This window comes from Centroberyx affinis, unplaced genomic scaffold, assembly GCF_046629955.1.
Source record: "Centroberyx affinis isolate AG114_WGS23_722 - 3 ecotype Tasmania unplaced genomic scaffold, CSIRO-AGI_Caff_v1 ptg004211l_1, whole genome shotgun sequence".
NCBI classification, from domain to species: Eukaryota; Metazoa; Chordata; class Actinopteri; order Beryciformes; family Berycidae; genus Centroberyx; species Centroberyx affinis.
Genome location: NW_027281956.1, coordinates 61,327 through 80,340, shown reverse-complemented (window position 1 = coordinate 80,340; position 19,014 = coordinate 61,327). Strand labels below are relative to the sequence as shown.

The following is a 19,014-nucleotide window of genomic DNA, read 5'->3' as shown; positions in this document are numbered from 1 at the left end:
AGTTCATCAGAAAGCTAATGTTTAGCTAGCGAGTTCTCCGGTTAGCATGATAGCTAACGGCAGCGACAGATCAAACTTTTCTTGATTTCAAACCAGTTTTCCCATTCCTCCAGACTGCAGAAAGCTCGTGCGTCCCGTTGGTGTGTTCATATTGTTGAGCTCCTACCTGAAGCAGTCCGAGGGCCGTGAGCCTGAGCTGCTTCTTCATCAGAGGAAGACAAAGGCTTTTCCCTGGTCGCCAAGGCCTCTATCTGACCTGGAGTCTTCTGGTCGGAGTTACCGGACGCTCTCCGCGGCGCTACGACGAGCACAACCGTGCACATCTACCGTAGGACTAACACAGTAGTAGCCTAGCATAACACATCCGAGCTAAGACAGCACAAAGTTAGCACCGAGGATCTGGAAGAAACCCGCTGACTTTAAACGGCTAGGCTGCTTACAGCTTTACAGCTTTGAACCCGGACTGCTATCAGGAACTACTAGACTCAGATCAACCAGGAAGACCGAGAGGAAACTTCTTTTCTCTCTTTGTTGATCTCTTGTCAACAGTAGACCGCCATGTTGCTTTACAAGCGTGATACTAAACGCACCCATGATGCATTGCCCGAACAGCCAGAGCCGAGCGGAGCGTCATTATAACGGTGACGTCACGGAGTCCAGTCAGGCTGGTTTTTGCCTGTAACGTTTGTCGATATCAGTAAATTGACAGTCGCTGTTGTGATGTTTGAGTTTATGCTGTCCTTTGTGGTTTGAAATATTATTAAAAAGGCTTTTTTTTTTTTAAACAACTTTAGAGAGTTAATTCAGCAGTGTACAGCTGTCAATGCCATTTTTAAGAATGGGTTATTATTTGATTGTAATTATCATTATTATTTGATAGAATGTTTATGTTAATTTAAATGTGATACAGACATTGTAATATATGGTCTATTATAGAACCATATCAACCGTCTGCTAACAACCAGTAACCATCCCAAAGCTCCATCATTCATGTTCTAACAGACATCTGAGAGCGACACCACATCTACCGACCTGAATCAACCCGAGATCAGTTACTCATCCCAAGTCTTTTTTTTTTAACATTCAGTAGAAACAAGTTTTGTGAGTGTAGTCTGTATTTTTTGTTCTCCTGCTGGACAATATACGTACATAAATAAAATGTGAGATGTTTCAATGTGGCTTTATGAATAAAAATATACCAGAGACTCAGATAATGCCAGAGAAGGCCAACCCACTTTCCGATAGAGAACACAGTGATGAGTTAAAGATTTACAGTTTGTAATGAACCTCAAGGCCCCATGATACAGAGTCCAGTATAAAATGTCTCCATAATCTACTGCAGGTAGAAAAGCAGCTGAGAGACTTTTTCTCAGCTCAAAGGAAAAGCAGGACTTATTTCTAAAGTAAAAACCCAGCATGAGTTGAAGCTTTTTCACCAGGGACTATATGATGGTAAATGGACTGCATTTATATAGCGCTTTTATCCAAAGCGTTTTACAACACGCCTACATTCACCCTTTCACACACACACTCACACACACATTCATACACCAATGGCGGCAAGCTGCCACGCAGGGTGCTGGCACAACCATCGGGAGCAATTTGGGGTTCAGGATTGTTGAGGAAAAAGTTCTGGAGTCCGAGGTTCGTCTGACTTGAGTATATATTTATGAAAAGGAGTCTCATGAGAGGAAGAGATGCACACAGCTCAGAGGCTTGAGCTGGTCTTTATGTATCTTCCAAGGACGTTACAGAATGTGCTGACATGGGAAACAGGTCACAGAAGCAGAGTTACAGCAACATGTGTTATGTCTTAGTTTACAGAATCTACAGATAGTCCGGGACATCCAGGAGCCACTTGTGACAAGAGACCTCTGGCCTAGTAAGTTATAGCACAAGGGTTACAGTGAGGTGACCATTCATCATGAAACAGAAACATTCCCAGAGGGGAACCCCAGTTCAGCTGTTAATACATGTATGTTAAATTTTCTTCCACAATTATCTTGCCCAAGGACACTTCGACATGCATCTGTTAAAAAACCAGGGACTTGTAAGTCAAAACTCTTTCAGTGGGTTCATCCTGCATTGTAGTAATATGAGGTAAAGACTGGGGCTCTTTCTTTGACCTGGTAAACACCTTCAGCTTGGTCTGATCAGCATTCAGAATAAACTTTAGCTGACACAGCTGCACTTGTACAGGATTAAAAACACACTGACGTTCCTCAAAAGCCTTTTTTAATGTTTCTGCACAAGAATAAATAACTGTGTCATCTGCATAAAAAGAAAACTAATCTCAGCTGGTCTGAGATCAGCTCAATGTCTTCTTAGTGCTGGATCTCAAAACACAACCAGCACTCCTAGAGGGAATTGAACCAACAACCTCTGGCCTTCTGACTAGTTACTGATCCTAGTAAGCTGGAAGAGCTGGACTTCCTTCATTTACTACCTATTACATACTAAACTATGACATACTGCATCATGATGTACTATAATGTATTATACTGTTACATTATACTGCGCTATGACTTCCATGTACTATATGATCACATATTTCACTGTAATATACTATACTGTACAATATTATACTATAACATACTACACTACATCACACTATTAGTCCACAGCATTTTGTTAAGCTGTGGGATTTTTTTAATTTTTTTATCTAAAGCATCTTACAGAACCAAAGAGGAGACATCTTTAGTATGGGAATAGAACCTACAACCTGCCAGAGGTAGTGCCTTGCTCTATCCACTGAGCTTTGTATGTGTGTGTGTGTCCGATGCAACTGTTGTACATTTGTAACTGCTACAACAACAAAGACCCATGGAGCAGAAATTACATATATCGACCTAACGTGTTTAGTGACAGTTTGATGTTTTTGGGGAAATCGTAAGTGTTCATATCCATATTAATCAAACAACAGATCAATAGATACAAATTTAAAAAACACCAAAATACAACAAACAAACACAAAACAAAACATAACAGCATCTTGACAAATAATACATTTGACAATTAACATAAAAAATTGTGTATGAAAATGTGAAAAAGTAGAAGATACAAACATTTTCATTAATGTTCAAGGATCATGGAACTATTCAAAAGGTTACATAAAAATCAGTCAAAATGTATCTGGAATCTCATTAAAATAGTTTGGACCACAAAGAACTAACAAATAATGTGTGTGTGTGTGTGTGTGTGTGTGTGTGTGTGTGTGTGTGTGTGTGTGTGTATGTGTGTGTGTGTGTGTGTGTGTCTGACAGAGTAAACCCAGCTGCAATTTAAAGGCCCCATATTCTACACTTTCCAGTGTTTTATTTTCTGTCTTGAGGTTCATTCAATGTTAATTACAAAATAGAAAACAGGTGCGCTTCTTCCTGTTGCTGTGTCTTTAAGGCTCATTAATATTAACGACCCTCTGTTCTGATTGGCCATTGGCCTCTGAACCATTGCTTTGAGAAAAACACTTTGTTAGTCTATTATTTCTTACGGAAATGATAATGAGTGAACCTTTGTGACGCCACAAAGTTAAGGAAGTCCAAACGACTCGTTTACAGTCTCGCTCTTCGCTCTGTGTGGAGACCGTGCGTTTTGATACTTTCCCGATGTTTAGCTAGCACATCCAACTCCTTCATAATCAAACAAGAACGGGAAATCCCGTTTTGAACGATATGGAACCTTTAAAGTCCAGGGACTCGTTCCTCGTACATGGATAACTGAGTTAGTTAGATAAACCGGCTAGCATCACATTGGCTTGGATGAATAAAACAATGTACAATGAACAAGGCTCAGTTTGGTGTTGTGACCTGAACACTTGAGCTTCCCACGTTGGTTGGACAGAGAGAAGCTTGTTCCTCCTTCAGACAGTGGAGGCGCTCTGCAGCAGTTTGGATGCACCGGTGTCTCTTCAGCTGATGAGACCAGGTGAAGTTTTTCTTACACCGGTCACACCAGTATGGTTTCTCTCCAGTGTGGACACGCTGGTGTTCCCTGTATGCACCTGACAGACTGAAACTCTTCCCACATTGGTCACACCTGTATGGTTTCTCTCCAGTGTGAATACGCTGGTGTTGCCTGAAATTGCTTGACAGATTGAAACTCTTCCCACATTGGCCACAGTGGTATGGTTTCTCTCCAGTGTGGATACGCTGGTGTGCCCTGTATCCACTTAACTGACAGAAACTCTTTCCACATTGGTCACAGTGATATGGTTTCTCTCCAGTGTGGATACGCTGGTGTGTCCTGCATGTACTTAACTGACTGAAGTGCTTCCCACATTGGTCACACCTGTACGGTTTCTCTCCACTGTGAATACGCTGGTGTTGCCTGAAATTACTTGACAGATTGAAACTCTTCCCACATTGGTCACAATGGTATGGTTTCTCACCACTGTGGAAACACTGGTGTCGCCTATATGCAGAGTAACTGAAACTCTTTCCACAGTGTTCACAGTGATATGGTTTCTCTTCAGTGTGGATACGCTGGTGTCGCCTATATGTCGATGATTGACTGAAACTCTTTCCACACTGGTCACAGTGGTAGGGTTTCTCCCCGGTGTGAATACGCTGGTGTCGCTTGTATGTTTGTTGCTCACTGAAACTCTTTCCACATTGGTCACAGTGGTATGGTTTCTCTCCAGTGTGAATGCGTTGATGTTTTGTTAGATTACCTGACTGACTGAAAGTTTTCCCACACTGCTGACAGGTGTAAGGTTTCTCCCCTGAGTGAACTCTCTGATGATCTTTTAACTGTTGAAGTCTTGTGAATGCTTTGTCACACTGCTGACAGGAGTAAGGTTTCTCCCCTGAGTGAACTCTCTGATGATCTTTTAATTTTTGAAGTCCTGTGAATGATTTGTCACACTGCTGACAGTGGTGACGTTTGGGTCCGTTGGTGTCTCTCTGTTTAATAGAGAGAGATATAAAGAAAGAGATCAGGACAGAGAGACAAACAGAGTGTAAGGGGAGGGGGGTAGTGGAGCTAGCAAATAGGTTTAACACTTAATTACTATTTCTGTCATAATACTATCAACTATAAAGCCATATCATAACTGACAAAAAAAAATATATCCTGTGGTATGTATTGCGTAGTATCACATGTACTATCATAACATATTCAACATAATACAATACATATATGGAATCATATGTTCACTGTGATGTCATGCCATTTTAGGGGGAGGGGGGGATAATTTGCAATCATATGTATTGTCATATGTCAAATAGATATACAATTTAATAGGCTAATAAGCTAATGTTACCTACACAGCAACATTAAGTTATTAATAAACAGGCTAATGGACTAATATTACCAACAGTTTAACATGTTAACCAACAGTTTTTCTCACCTCTTCTGAAGAATTCATTTTGCCACACCTCCTCCGCCAGATGATTCTCTTCCCACCAAACAGCTCTGACAACATCAAACAGAGACAGGGCTAAGACAGGGAATGCCCACAAAAACAACAATAATGATAATATAGCTGCATGTGGTGATTGTAGGGACCAAGCAGTTCTATGAAGACTTAAACCTATTGACGAAATATTATACAAAAGTGCTGCTATCCAAGTCATTCCTGCTGACTTGTCCAGAGGAAGAAGCGCTCCCACTTCACCACCACATGACAATCTGAGACTGGAACCAGCAACCTCTTGATCAGCGGTCCTGACCTCTACCTGTTTCTCCACACAGCTGAACGTACAGCACAAGCAGACAGTCAAACAACATGGTGGTTGAGCCAGAGACTCTGACAGTTAGAGTATACATCCATCTTTGTACCAACATAGCTGTATTTCTTGTGGGGTCCCCCAGGATTCAATTTTAGCCCCCCCCCCTTTTGTTCTCTCTATACATGCTTCCACTAGGTAACATTTTTCAGAAGTACAACATATCCTTTCTTTGTTATGCTGACGATTCACAGCTCTACCTCCCGCTCAAACCTGATAACCAGGCTGGGCTACTTGCACTGATTGAATGCCTAGAGGACATTAAATGTTGGATGGCACACAACTTTCTCCAACTGAACAAAAATAAGTCTGAGGTTTTATTGTTTGGTCCCCCAGCCTCTACTACCCAGAGCCTGGAGCAGCTATCCACCTACATCAAACCACATGCCAAAAACCTAGGGGTGATAGTTGATGGTGCTCTGAATTTTGACAAACACATCAGCTCAGTTGTGAAATTTAGTTTCTTCTCAGACCTGGTAAGATATATTTCCGTAAAAAGAAATCGTATGTAAACTCAAAATTTTGAAATGGTTCAATCGTAAAAAACAAATCTGAAAACCCAAAGTCAGTTCTGAAAATCTATGAACAGAATTGCAACTCCTGTTTTGCAAGTATGACCCTCAGTTTACGCTTATGAATCACCATTTACGTCTATATAGACAGACACAGATTGTGTTTCTCAACTCTGGAAACATTTCTGAGTTTTGGCAGGTTTTTCAAACAAAGTCTAATTTCATATTGGTGTTATGTGCCATCCTCGTTGCATGCACCGTTTCTCTATTCTCTCTATGCAGATCCACCCACATGATTGGTTCAATCCTTCTCATCTGCCTGATTGTGCCCTCGTCACCTGCTTGTTTGATTGGTCTACATCTCCTGGAGCCATGCATCTACACATAAAGCTACTGGTGATTCTACGTCTTCTCAGACTGGGCCCTCCATACAAACATTTGATGTTGGTAAAAATGTTGCCTTAGTTCCTCCCTTTCATGAGTCGGAGGTAGACTCATACTTTAGAAGTTAGTTGGTAAGGCACAGAAAGTTGTTTCTTCCCTTTCTTTAGAAGATGGTCTACAGGATGAGATAATTGAGACTGTTCCCCAAGCCTATGAACTTGTGGTTCATCCCAGCCTGACAAATCTAAAGCTGTATCGTCTCACATAATCGAGGGTCGTTAGTGCTTTTTTTTTTTTTTTTTTTTTTTAAGTTGTACCTGTCTGCCTATTTTCTTTTATTGCTGCTGTTGGAGTTTACTGTATGTAAAGCACTTTGTAAACATTGTTTTTAGAAAAGTGCTATACAAATAAAGTTATTATTATTATTATTATTATGTAATTGCTGAATGTCTAAAATTAAAGTGTAGGCAGCAGTCTTTGCCAAGCTCTGCACCTAGCTCTTCTCAACCAAAGGATGTAGGGTTGATAAAGAATGTCCCACCTTCCAGCTCTGAGGTCTCACTCAATGGTCCAGATCCATGTTTCAAGCCCTTCATTTAGAGGGTTTAGTTTCGCTAACTGGGGATATACCTGATATACCAGAGCACAGTCCAAAAAGGATGATGTTGATCTGTCTGACACTTTTCTTGTTTCAGCCCCAGTGAAGGAAGACATTGTGTTCTCTCCACAGGAACAAGCTAATGTCAAATCTGAGGCAGGGCAGCCCGACTTAAAGAGTAACTAAAGCCCAAACCCAAATCTGTGGTGAAGCCTGACACCTAATGGTGAAAAGTAGGGTACTGAACTGGCCATCTGCTATTGGCTGGTGTGTGTGCCAGGTGATGCCAACACCTGTTGTACTCTATGGAAGGTGACATGTTGGCCAATCCCTGCTCGCCGCCTCCTTTATACGGACTGTTCATTTTCTAACACTGAGCTTGTTGTCTTTGTAGCCTGTAAGCTGACATTTGTTTGTGCTACCATTGTAGTCTTAGTCCCTGTGACAAACTGTCTTCTTGTAAGTCGGGGTTCCCTTTACACAGTACACATAGGTTTCATTTGTGTTAAGTAGTAGGTTAGAGGTGAGTGCCGCCCTCCTCCCACCTGGTTTAGGAAGATTGCATTTTGTTTTGTTTTCATTCCTTTGGCTCAACCTTTGGTCCTTTCCCCTCCCTTCCCTTCTACACGTTTGTGATATTGTGTTAAGAGTGGTGAACACTGTAAATAAACACCACAACGTCTGTAACCTGTCCTATCATGTTATTTTAACACACACTAGAGTTGCAGATTGTGTTACTTTCCCTCCTCCACCAAAAGCCACTAAGGGTTCTAACAATTGGCACATAAGAATAGGCTACACAATGTAATTAGGACTATAGCCCACATATGTTTATTTTTCACAAAAACGAATCCATGTTGCCTAAATGTTTGTGAAAGAAGATATATTAATTTGGTATAATTTGATATACGGTTGGACCAGCAGATTCTAATTTTACCTTATCCCAAATATATGTGGGCTACTACACAATTAGCCTTGTTTAGACCCAATCATTCATATCAAGAAAACCAATATAGCGAGTTAACTAAAAACAACATCAACAAGAATAGTTACACAAATAGTAATACTTCCATCTACATCTACTGATGTAGCACTGCAAGTGCTTTGCTTAAACCAGAACTTTTATTTTGAAACTGTCACATTTAAAATGCATCACTTCCGGGTCAGATTTAGGTAAACGCTGTCTAAGTACGAATCGTGTTTTAGGAGTGAGGGCACAAACAGCCAAAAGACTGAACGTAAAAAAAATAATCTGTAAATGTAAAAACAGATGCAAAATGAGAACTGAATAGTCATTTGTAGGTGAACTTAAGGATTTCATTTGTAGAACATGGGTTATGATCCTGTTCATAGGTTTACAGAACTGACTTTGGGTTTTTCGATTTGTTTTTTTAACGATTTAACCATTTCACAATCTTGGGTTTACGTCCGATTTCTTTTGACAGAAATATAGCTCCATGGAAAGAGTAATTCATGCGTTAATATCCTCCCACCTGGACTATTGTAACTCTCTCTATTTTGGTATTAATCAGACTTCTATCTCCTGTCTTCAACTTGTACTGAACACACTGGCTCTCTGTCCATTTTAGGATTCGGTTCAACATTCTTCTGTTTGTTTTTGAAACGCTGCATGGTCCCTGGCTATATCTCAGAACTTCTGACCCCCCCCCCCCCACACACACACACACACACACCACCGTTAAGGCCTGGATATGCTTCTTCAGAACTGCTTCTGAGAACCTCCCAAAACGAACTTCCAGAAGCGCTGAACCTTCATGGTTCTTCAGAAAAAATAGGGTTTGTAGGAGGAGCTACAGGCTGTCCGTCAAACAGGGGGGAGGGGCGGTAAACAGGTTTTGGCTTTGTTGAGCTTGTCACGTAAACCGAGTAATTTCCCCTATGCTGTATTCTACTGTGTAAGATCATGACATGCCATGCTAAAATTATGTTCAAAATAATTGTATTTTTGGGCCTCACTTGATAGGCTATGCTGCTACGCATTGTGGACTGTAGATCCAGTGTTTCTAGGCACCGCTGTGCAAAATCCACCAGATTTTTTTTTTTTTTTTTAAATCTCTCTGTCTCTCTCTCTCTCTGACATATGGATAGAATTCTTTATGGAAACTTGTATGAATACTTGTATGATAGTGGTTTGCACTTGTATTTTTCATTTTCATACCTCCTTGTGTAACATATCACCAGGCAAAAATGCATTCCAAAAATATCCCCCGTTTTCTCTACAAATCGCACCCTGCTGCCGCCTATAGTCATTTCCTATAATAACTGCGCTTACTGGGTTTCTATACTGGATACTGTGAAAGCTCGGTCGACACAGCAGTTTACAGGAGGTCGTTCTGAGGAGAAGCTACAGGCAGAAATTTGCTCCCTCCATTCCCAGCCCCCCTTCACACCTCTTTACATCTGGCCAATCGCTGCAGAGGGGGGGGGGGGGGCGGCGTGTTCAGATGTTTCTGTTTCGGAGTCTAGAGTCACATTTCTGAACTGCATCATCATTTGAAGTGTTTGAAAATACGTTTCCTTGTGATTTCAATATATGTATCAAATTTCATGATGGTTGTGCATACGATTTTGGAGTTGACAGTTTTGTACTTTGTGGTTCACTTTGTTGAATTTATCGGTTAATGGTGGAAATGTTGTTTATCTCATCAGACTCATTTGTAGAGCTGGATACACAAATAAGATATTTGAATTATGCAAAAATCGTAGTGTCAATAGGTCAAAAATAGCCAAAGGAAAAAACAAGCTTTGAAAAAGCAAAAGAGCAGAAAATCCAATTTGGCGGATGGTCGGTCAAAACCTAGAATCAAAACAGTAATGTATGAAGAATGATTACAGAGGAGCTCTTCTCACTCGTCAGTTCTGTGCTCAATGTACCTGACCATCTCTTTATATGTAGATTATGGCTTAAAATCCCCAAATTATATCCATTCAAATTCTGCTGCCACAGACCAGGAAGTGATAATACGGTGTCACACACATTTAAAGAGCTTGGCACCAAGTGAGAAGAACTCCTCTGTAATCATTCTGCATCCGTTAGGTGAGCTCAGAAACCTCTGCTCATTTTTACACTCAGAGTTAAATTAACAGTAAAAGTGGGGCGACAGTATATGTTTAAATCTTATCCATGCAGACCTATGTCAGTGTTGGGAAGTCTTCCATCTTTGTCATGAGCCCAGTCTGTTTCTTATTTTAATGGGGGTGTAATTGATTTGTTCCACATGAGTCCATCATTCCCGATCAAACGCACTTGGCAATTTGGTGCAATGGAAAATTTAAACCACTAGATGTCAGCAAAGAGCCAATCTCCGGCCAGCAGGATGACAGAACGGGCTACGATGACTCTGACTTCACCAACACCACTTTGTATACGATGCTCCATTAAAACGGCTCTGCATCGGTTTGACGGAGCGGAGCCCGCAGTGACGTCATGAGATGAACTCAGACTGACAGCTCCGTTAAAATGAATGAGAAATAACACACTGGGGATCTGTCACTGCTGGGAGATTTTAAAACTACTGTGATACAACCAGAACAGCTTGGCTACATGTGTTATGATAAAAATCAACGGCCATCTCCAAAATGAATCAATATGATGTATGACTTTATTAGTGTTTTCTGTCTTGTGGTTCATTTCCCGGACAGCCAGAATAAGACTGTTTGGCTCCAATATGGACGAAGAAAGTGACGAGTACTAACATTAGTTTACCAGAAAGCTCATGTTTGGCTAGCGAGTTCTCTACCGGTTGGGATGATAAATGATGATAAAACAAAAATATTTTCCCTGATTTAAAACCAGTTTGATGTTGGTGTGTTCATACTGTTGAGCTCCTACCTGAAGCAGTCCGAGGGCCGTGAGCCTGAGCTGCTTCTTCATCAGAGGAAGACAAAGGCTTTTCCCTGGTCGCCAAGGCCTCTATCTGACCTGGAGTCTTCTGGTCGGAGTTACCGGACGCTCTCCGCGGCGCTACGACGAGCACAACCGTGCACATCTACCGTAGGACTAACACAGTAGTAGCCTAGCATAACACATCCGAGCTAAGACAGCACAAAGTTAGCACCGAGGATCTGGAAGAAACCCGCTGACTTTAAACGGCTAGGCTGCTTACAGCTTTACAGCTTTGAACCCGGACTGCTATCAGGAACTACTAGACTCAGATCAACCAGGAAGACCGAGAGGAAACTTCTTTTCTCTCTTTGTTGTTTTCCCGTCAACAGCAGGCCGCCATGTTGCTTCACACACTTCTTCTTCGTCTTCCTTTTCTTTGCAGCTTAGGCGTGCTGCTGCCCTCCACAGGAAGCCAGAGTTACTTCTCTTATGAGATTGAATGGGACTGAATCCATGAGTAAATTATTCATGAAACTGATTCTATTCCTGTTTCAAACCCAGCTGACCTCCCATCACAGGGAGAACTAAAAGACTCAGTATTAAAAACACATGTAGATCCATGCGAAGACTCAAATGCTCTGGAGTTTTTAAATCTCATTGATTCTTTTGATTTTCTTAAACATGTTAACAGACCAACGCACAGACATGGTCACACCCTTCACTTAGTGCAATCATCTCCGATCATTTTTTGTTCTGTTCGAAGCGACTATTTCCACGACAAAGCAAAGATTTGATCATTTAATTAAGAAACGCTATATAGATGCCGCTGCAATTGACAAATCTTCTGACATAATGAGTCAACCTGACATGTCTCTCCCCTCCACCGGCTCCATACACAACCTAGTTGTTCTTTTTAGTAGTCAGCTTCTAGGCGCACTTGACACTGTTGCGCCCACAAAGGAGAGGAAAAGACCCAGGGAGAGAAACAAACCAGTTCTATCTGTAAACTGAAAATTGAATGCAGAAAATGGAGAAGAAACAAATTGACTGTCCATCATTTTTTTATTTTTTTTATTTTGTTTTTACATTTTGTTATAATACAGAAAGACAGTACAGTAATATACAAAAAACATCAGTACAGCGATACATAATTCCTTAAATATGCATAATTACATTTAGAGGGGGTACAACAGGACAAAAATAAGACAGGCGGGACTTAAAAAGTGGACTTAACTCCATCATGACATGTACAAAGAACTCAATACTAAATACAACAAAGCAGTGTGAAATGAGAGTAAAACCCATTCCTCTATTATCAGAGCCAACTCAAACAATCCCAGAATACTATTCTCAACCATAAATAGCATTTAAATCCACACTCGACCTCCTCCACTAAATGTGAGAAATTCACCTCTTTCTTCAAAGAAAAAATAATAAAATTAGGCACAATATTCAACATCCCCCCCTCCACCAAATATCATGACTAGTTTTGACATAATCAACGAGGATGTGATAAACTATCCTTCAATCCACTCTCTACACCCTAGAATCTGGCATCTTCCAAAACCCTTTTAATACCTCAATTATAAAATCTTTACTCAAAAAATTCTAACTGAGACCCGTCCACTCTTAGTAACTACCGCCTCATTTCAAATCTACCTTTCCTGGGCAAAGTTTTAGAGAAAGTTTAAACAATTAAACAAAAACCTTTTTGAGAATGGTATTCTGGAGAATTTTCAGTCCGGTTTAAGAGCAAACCATGGCACAGAGACAGCTCTCGTCAAAGTTTTACATGATCTCAGATTAAATGCTGATACAGGAACTATATCTGTCCTCATTCCCCTTGACCTTAGTGCCTCCTTCGATACTATCGACCACAATCATCTCTCTCTGGTACAGTTCTTAGTTGGTTTCAGTGTTATATTACTGGAAGGAAATTTTATGTCAAAATTAGAGAACACGTATTAGAAACAGTGAACATCGACCACGGTGTGGCCCAAGGAAGTGTCCTCGGACCTTTGCTGTTTTCACTTTACATGCTGCCACTGGGATCTACGGAAGCCGAGAACGGCCGTGCTTGCAATTATTATTTTTAATGCCGTTATCTCAAAATCACGAGTTAATTATCTTGTGATCTCGACATATCAACGCTCATTTTCTCGAGATAACGGGTTCATTATGGAGAACTCGAAAGAGTGTCTGGTTCATTTGATCACAGCTGATTTCAGCCTTCAAGATCACTGTCATGACTGTCGAGGAGGATTCATAACTGAACAGGAAGCATAAATGTGTAGTTTTGTTTGCTGCAGTTACGATTTTCAGCCGTTCACGGCTTCCGTAGGGATCTATAATCGGACGATACACAGTTATATGCATCTGTGAGGCCAGATGTACGGAAGCCGAGAACAGCCGTGCTTACAATTATTTTTTTAATGCCGTTATGTCGAGATCACCAGTTAATTATCTCGTGATCTCGAGAAAACGAGTTTTGTTATCTCGAGATAACGAGATAATCAACCCGTTATCACGAGAAAACAAAATGTTGTTTCCTCCTATTACTTATAATGTTTATCAGAGATCAGGAGCCATGCCAGCATGCAGAGGGCGTCTTGACAACTGTAGCAACTGATTTTTAAGCTGGAAATGTAACTGCAGCAAACAAAACTACACATTTATGCCTTGACTTCCTGTTCAGTTATGAATTCTCCTGACAGTCATGACAGTGATCTGAAGGCTGAAATCAGGTGTGATCAAATGAACCAGACACTCTTTCGAGTTCTCCATATTATCCCGTGATCTCGAGAAAACAATAATCGTTTTCTCATGATAAATTATCTTGTTATCTCGAGAAAACGATTTTTGTTTTCTCGAGATAACGAGATAATTAACTTGTGATCTCGACATAACGGCATTAAAAAAAATAATTGCAAGCACGGCCGTTCTCGGCTTCCGTACAGATGACCCCAATCTTCTTCTACGCTTCTTCCCTGTGAGGTGAGCTGGAAAACGTGCTCACTGCTGCCCCTCTGGTCGCTGGAAAAACACCCGTTTTACATATATTGCTAACCTGTTGTTTAGTGGCCAGAGGGGGCAGCAAAGAGCACATGGATTTTATATGTTGTTTAGACTTCTAAACATTTCTTTTCATTGTTACTGTTGAACTTGCTGCTTTCACGAGTTTTAGATTTCACTTTTAATTTCAAATTGCAGTTCCATCATTTTCTATCGCACTTTTGAATTTGCTGAACATAGCAGCAGAACATAATATGGATTTTGACATTGAAAGGATTCCTTGGTGTTGATGTTACAGAGGCCAATCTGATGAGGCGATCTTTCTCCACCAGCGGAGGAATCCTTTAATGTGTTTTAATTCTGAGTCTTTTAGTTCTCCCTGTGATGGGAGGTCAGCTGGGTTTGAAACAAGAATAGAATCAGTTTCATGAATAATTTACTCATGGATTCAATCCCATTCAATCTCATAAGAGTAGTAACTCTGGCTTCCTGTGGAGGGCAGCAGCACGCCTATGCGGCGAGTCTGCTGCAAAGAAAAGGAAGACGAAGAAGAAGTGTGTGACGCAACATGGCGGCCTACTGTTGACGGGAGAAGAACAAAGAGAGAAAAGAAGTTTCCTCTCGGTCTTCCTGGTCTTCCTGAGTCTAGTAGTACCTGATAGCAGTCCGGGTTCAAAGCTGTAAAGCTGTAAGCAGCCTAGCCGTTTAAAGTCAGCGGGTTTCTTCCAGATCCTCGGTGCTAACTTTGTGCTGTCTTAGCTCGGATGTGTTATGCTAGGCTACTACTGTGTTAGTCCTACGGTAGATGTGCACGGTTGTGCTCGTCGTAGCGCCGCGGAGAGCGTCCGGTAACTCCGACCAGAAGACTCCAGGTCAGATAGAGGCCTTGGCGACCAGGGAAAAGCCTTTGTCTTCCTCTGATGAAGAAGCAGCTCAGGCTCACGGCCCTCGGACTGCTTCAGGTAGGAGCTCAACAATATGTTGTTTGTTTGTTTACTTGCATTTATATTTATCACCTGGGTGGTATTCCAGAAAGCGGGTTCAGTGAAAACTCTGAGTTTGTTAACCCTGAGATGAGGGAAACTCCGGGTTTTCTGTTCCAGAAAGAGAGGTAACTTAAACTCCGGGTCAGTTACCATGGTTACCATGGTAACTGACTCTGCGGACCTAACCTGCTCCGTCAGGTCCGCTGTCCCCGTCAGATTAAAGCTCAACAAATATATATAAAATGTAATGTAGGCTAATAGCCTAATACACAGTCAGATTCCACCACTTTATCATCCATTAAGGAAATGTAAGTCTGGTAAAAAAAAAAAGAATGAATTAATGGACAACACTGAATAAAACTTTATTATGTTAACTTATTGACACTTTTCCCCACTCGGGCTCTTTTTTTTTTTAAGATAAATGTGCACAGTCCGCATACACATACATTAATATCTCTACGTCCACTGGATTAAAATGGAGGCTCGGCCTTTTATTTACCTGTTGCCATGGTGAATCGTAGTATCGAAGTTCCATTGATGATGCCTTATTGTCGTCACGCACGCGCTTAACTCAGGGTGAACATACTCAGATCAGCTGTTTTGGACCCGAAAACTCGGAGTTTCCTATCTCGGGGTTAATCAACTCAGGGTTAGTTCTCATAGTTTCATAGTTTGTTGAACCTGCTTTTTGCAATGGACCCTTGTTCGTGCACCGGAATTGACGGACAAACACAATGCATCCTGGGAAAGATGCGCTTGTGAAGTCTAAATCGTTGTTGACCCGCTCCCTCGGCCCTTGAAGGGTCGATCTCAGAAAGTTCACTTGAGTTATCAGAGTAATGGAACAGACTTAAGATGGAGGAGGGGATTCCCCTGTAATTACATATTTTTCAAGGCCTGCATTAATTTTACAGAATCATTAATGGCACTAAACACTTTTTTTGTAAATAAAAAACAAAGTAAAGGAAGAACAATGAATTTTTTTGAATTTTGCTATGTTGTGCTCCCACCTATAAGCATTATTTACGAAAATATATTAAGATGTTTTTTTTATTTTTTATGTTAAAGACAATCAAATGAAAGCTTTTGTAGCTTGAAGTTAGTTCAAATTTTGTTTTGTTGGCAATGGCTTCCCTTTCTTGGTCATGTAGGCTAGTCCTTTTATTTATGTATTTATTTTTTAAAATGTACATAGGCTGCATCCTAGCTGTATTTTATTTATTATTGTGCAGCCGTAGAATAGACTAATAATGGCACACTGGGGAGAGTGGCATGTGCCGTTGTTAGTTGCAAGCGGAAGTGCCACAGTATGTCGGCGTCTGCCACAGCGATAGCGGCAGCTGCCTCGCCATCCTCCAGTGCCACTAAATGATCCCATTAATAATAAATGTAATGGACATTCTATCATCCTGCTGGCTGGTGATTGGCTCTTTGCTGACATCTAGTGGTTTAAATTATCCATTGCACCAAATTGCCAAATGCATTTGATTGGGGATGATGGACTCATTTGGAACAAATCAATTACACCCCCATTAAAAAGAAAAAAACAAAACAAAACTGAGTAGGCTCATGGCAAAGATGGAGACTTCCCAACACTGACATAGGCCTGCATTGACAAGATTTAAACATATACTGTTGCCCCACTTTTACTGTTAATTTAACTCTGAGTGTAAAAATGAGCAGAGGTTTCTGACCTCACCTAATGGATGCAGAATGATTACAGAGGAGTTCGTCTCACTTGGTGCCAAGCTCTTTAAATGTGTGTGACACTGCAATCAATCTCCAGTCTATCACCAGATTTCTTTAGCTGAGAACGAGGGACGGCTAGCAGACCTTTGTCGGTGGACCTAAGGGGCCTAACAAGATCGAGACGGTGTGGGGGGTCAGAAGTTCAGAAATATAGCCAGGGGCGAGACCATGCAGCTCTTTGAAGACAAACAAGGATTTTGAATTGAATCCTAAAATGGACAGGGAGCCAGTGTAGCGAAGCCAGAATTGGTGTGATGGGATCTTTTTTTTTTTACATCTGGACAGCAGTGTAGCCACAGCGTTCTGTACAAGTTGAAAATGTGAGATAGAAATCTGATTAATACCAAAATAGAAAGAGTTACATTCCAGTCGGGAAGATATTAATGTATGAATTACTCTTTCTATGAGCTATATTTCCGTCAAAAGAAATCGTAGGTAAACTCAAGATTCTGAAATTCTTGTTAAATACAAATCAGAAAACCCAAAGTCAGTTCTGTAAATCTATAAACAGGATCATAACCCATGTTTTACAAAGAAAATCCTCAAGATCACCTATGAATGACCATTTATGCCTTCGGTTGTTATTTTGCATCTCTGTTTATAAGTTTACAGATTATTTTTCTACGTTCAGACTTTTGGCTGTTTGTGCCCTCACTCCTAAAACCACGATTCGTACGTAGACAGCGGTTTCCTAATTCTGATCCGGAAGTGACGCATTGTTTATGTGGTTTCCACCTTGACAGTTTCAAAATAAAAGTTCTTGTTTAAACGAGACACTTGCAGTGCTACACCAGTAGATGAAAGGCTTCTATGAGCTGAGCGGACTAGAAATATCTCCTGCTGCCAAGTCGTATCTAAGGTTCGTCCTATTTACTGGAGCAGTGAACAACGTTTCCGTTGCATAAGAACCTTATGGGACGGTAATGATTGTTCCAGGTATTAGTCAAACCCTCAGGTGTTACCAGGAAAACTGAGTTATGGCTTGTGGAAAAACTTTAGATTTTGATTACAAAACACATGAAAATATAAATTAATGGTCTTAATTTTTTTTCTTTGGCAAGTGACCATGGTATAAGCGGGATAATGCCCTTCGAGGAGTCCATAATCAGGAATTAATGGACTCCGCGGAAGCAACCGTCCTCCGCTGCACGTTGGACGGTTCAGGCCTCCCCGTCGTCCATTAATTCCTGATAATGGACACCTCGTCGGGCATTATCCCTTACTTAACATATCATCTTTTCACAAACAATTATATAGATTAGTTTTAGGAAAAATAAACATGTGGCCAAAATGGTGCTAAAATAACATGATAGGACAGGTTACAAACATTGTGGTGTTTATTTACAGTGTTCACCACTCTTAACACAATATCACAAACGTGTAGAAGGGAAGGGAGGGGAAAGGACCAAAGGTGGAGCCAAAGGAATGAAAACAAAACAAAATTCAATCTTCCTAAACCAGGTGGTAAATCTAATATAAGAACAAAAATATAGAACAAAACACCTAACTACCCTGGCTAACCAGAAAGTCTCCAAACTTACAGAGGGCGGCACTCACCTTTAACCTACTATTTATAACACAAATGAAACCTACGTGTACAGTGTAAACCCTGACTTACCTAGTCCTTTCCCCAAGATTTACAAAAGGAAAGTTTGTCACAGGGACTAAGGCTACAATAGCAACACGAACAAATGTCAGCTTCCAGGCTAGAAAGACAACAAGCTCCTTGTTAGAGAACCAACAGTCCTTGGGTTGGAGTTGGCGAGCAGGGATTGGCCAACATGACTCCAGGACCAGGCCTTGTATGGGAGGTGGGAAGCAGTGATAGGACAATTTCTTTCTTTTGGAATTTTATCAGAGAAATGGTGTAAATGTTGAGCCATCACTATGATTACAGTCATGGTCTTAAAAATGGACTCGCATTGGTCTGGTCTCGGTCTTGACTCAGTCTCGCCCCCCCCCCCCAGTCTTGGTCTTGACTCGGTCTTGGTTTAGGTGGTCTCGACTACAGCACTAGTCATGTTCAAGAACTGTTGTTTGTGATGTATTATCACTGAACAAGTAGGAGAAGTCACGAATGAGGCTTTAAATATCATCCCTTGGACAAGCAGGCAGATGAGACAGATAAGAAGACAGGTTCAGGAGTACTTCAGAGTTAGCTAGTCTTCACCCTGAGCGGGTCCAGTCTTGACTGGACCCT

At 41.0% G+C, this 19,014-nt stretch overlaps 2 protein-coding genes across 2 annotated transcripts in view; one reads left to right on the top strand and one right to left on the bottom strand.

The window, feature by feature from the left end:
• LOC139664272 (zinc finger protein 850-like) overlaps positions 1 to 19,014 on the bottom strand; it is a 67,253-nt gene that overhangs the window by 4,512 nt on the left and 43,727 nt on the right. The window contains exons 4-5 of the mRNA XM_071543045.1: positions 3,898 to 4,669; positions 2,403 to 2,407 (exon numbers count right to left, since the gene is read on the bottom strand). Of these exons, the coding sequence (XP_071399146.1) occupies positions 2,403 to 2,407; positions 3,898 to 4,669 (777 nt within the window). The remainder of the gene's footprint in view (positions 1 to 2,402; positions 2,408 to 3,897; positions 4,670 to 19,014) is intronic.
• The window catches only part of LOC139664273 (zinc finger protein 850-like), a 37,377-nt gene continuing 33,102 nt past the window's right edge, over positions 14,740 to 19,014 (top strand). Inside the window, exon 1 of the mRNA XM_071543046.1 lies at positions 14,740 to 15,041. Coding sequence (XP_071399147.1) covers positions 15,000 to 15,041 — 42 coding nt within the window. The 5' untranslated portion in view covers positions 14,740 to 14,999. The remainder of the gene's footprint in view (positions 15,042 to 19,014) is intronic.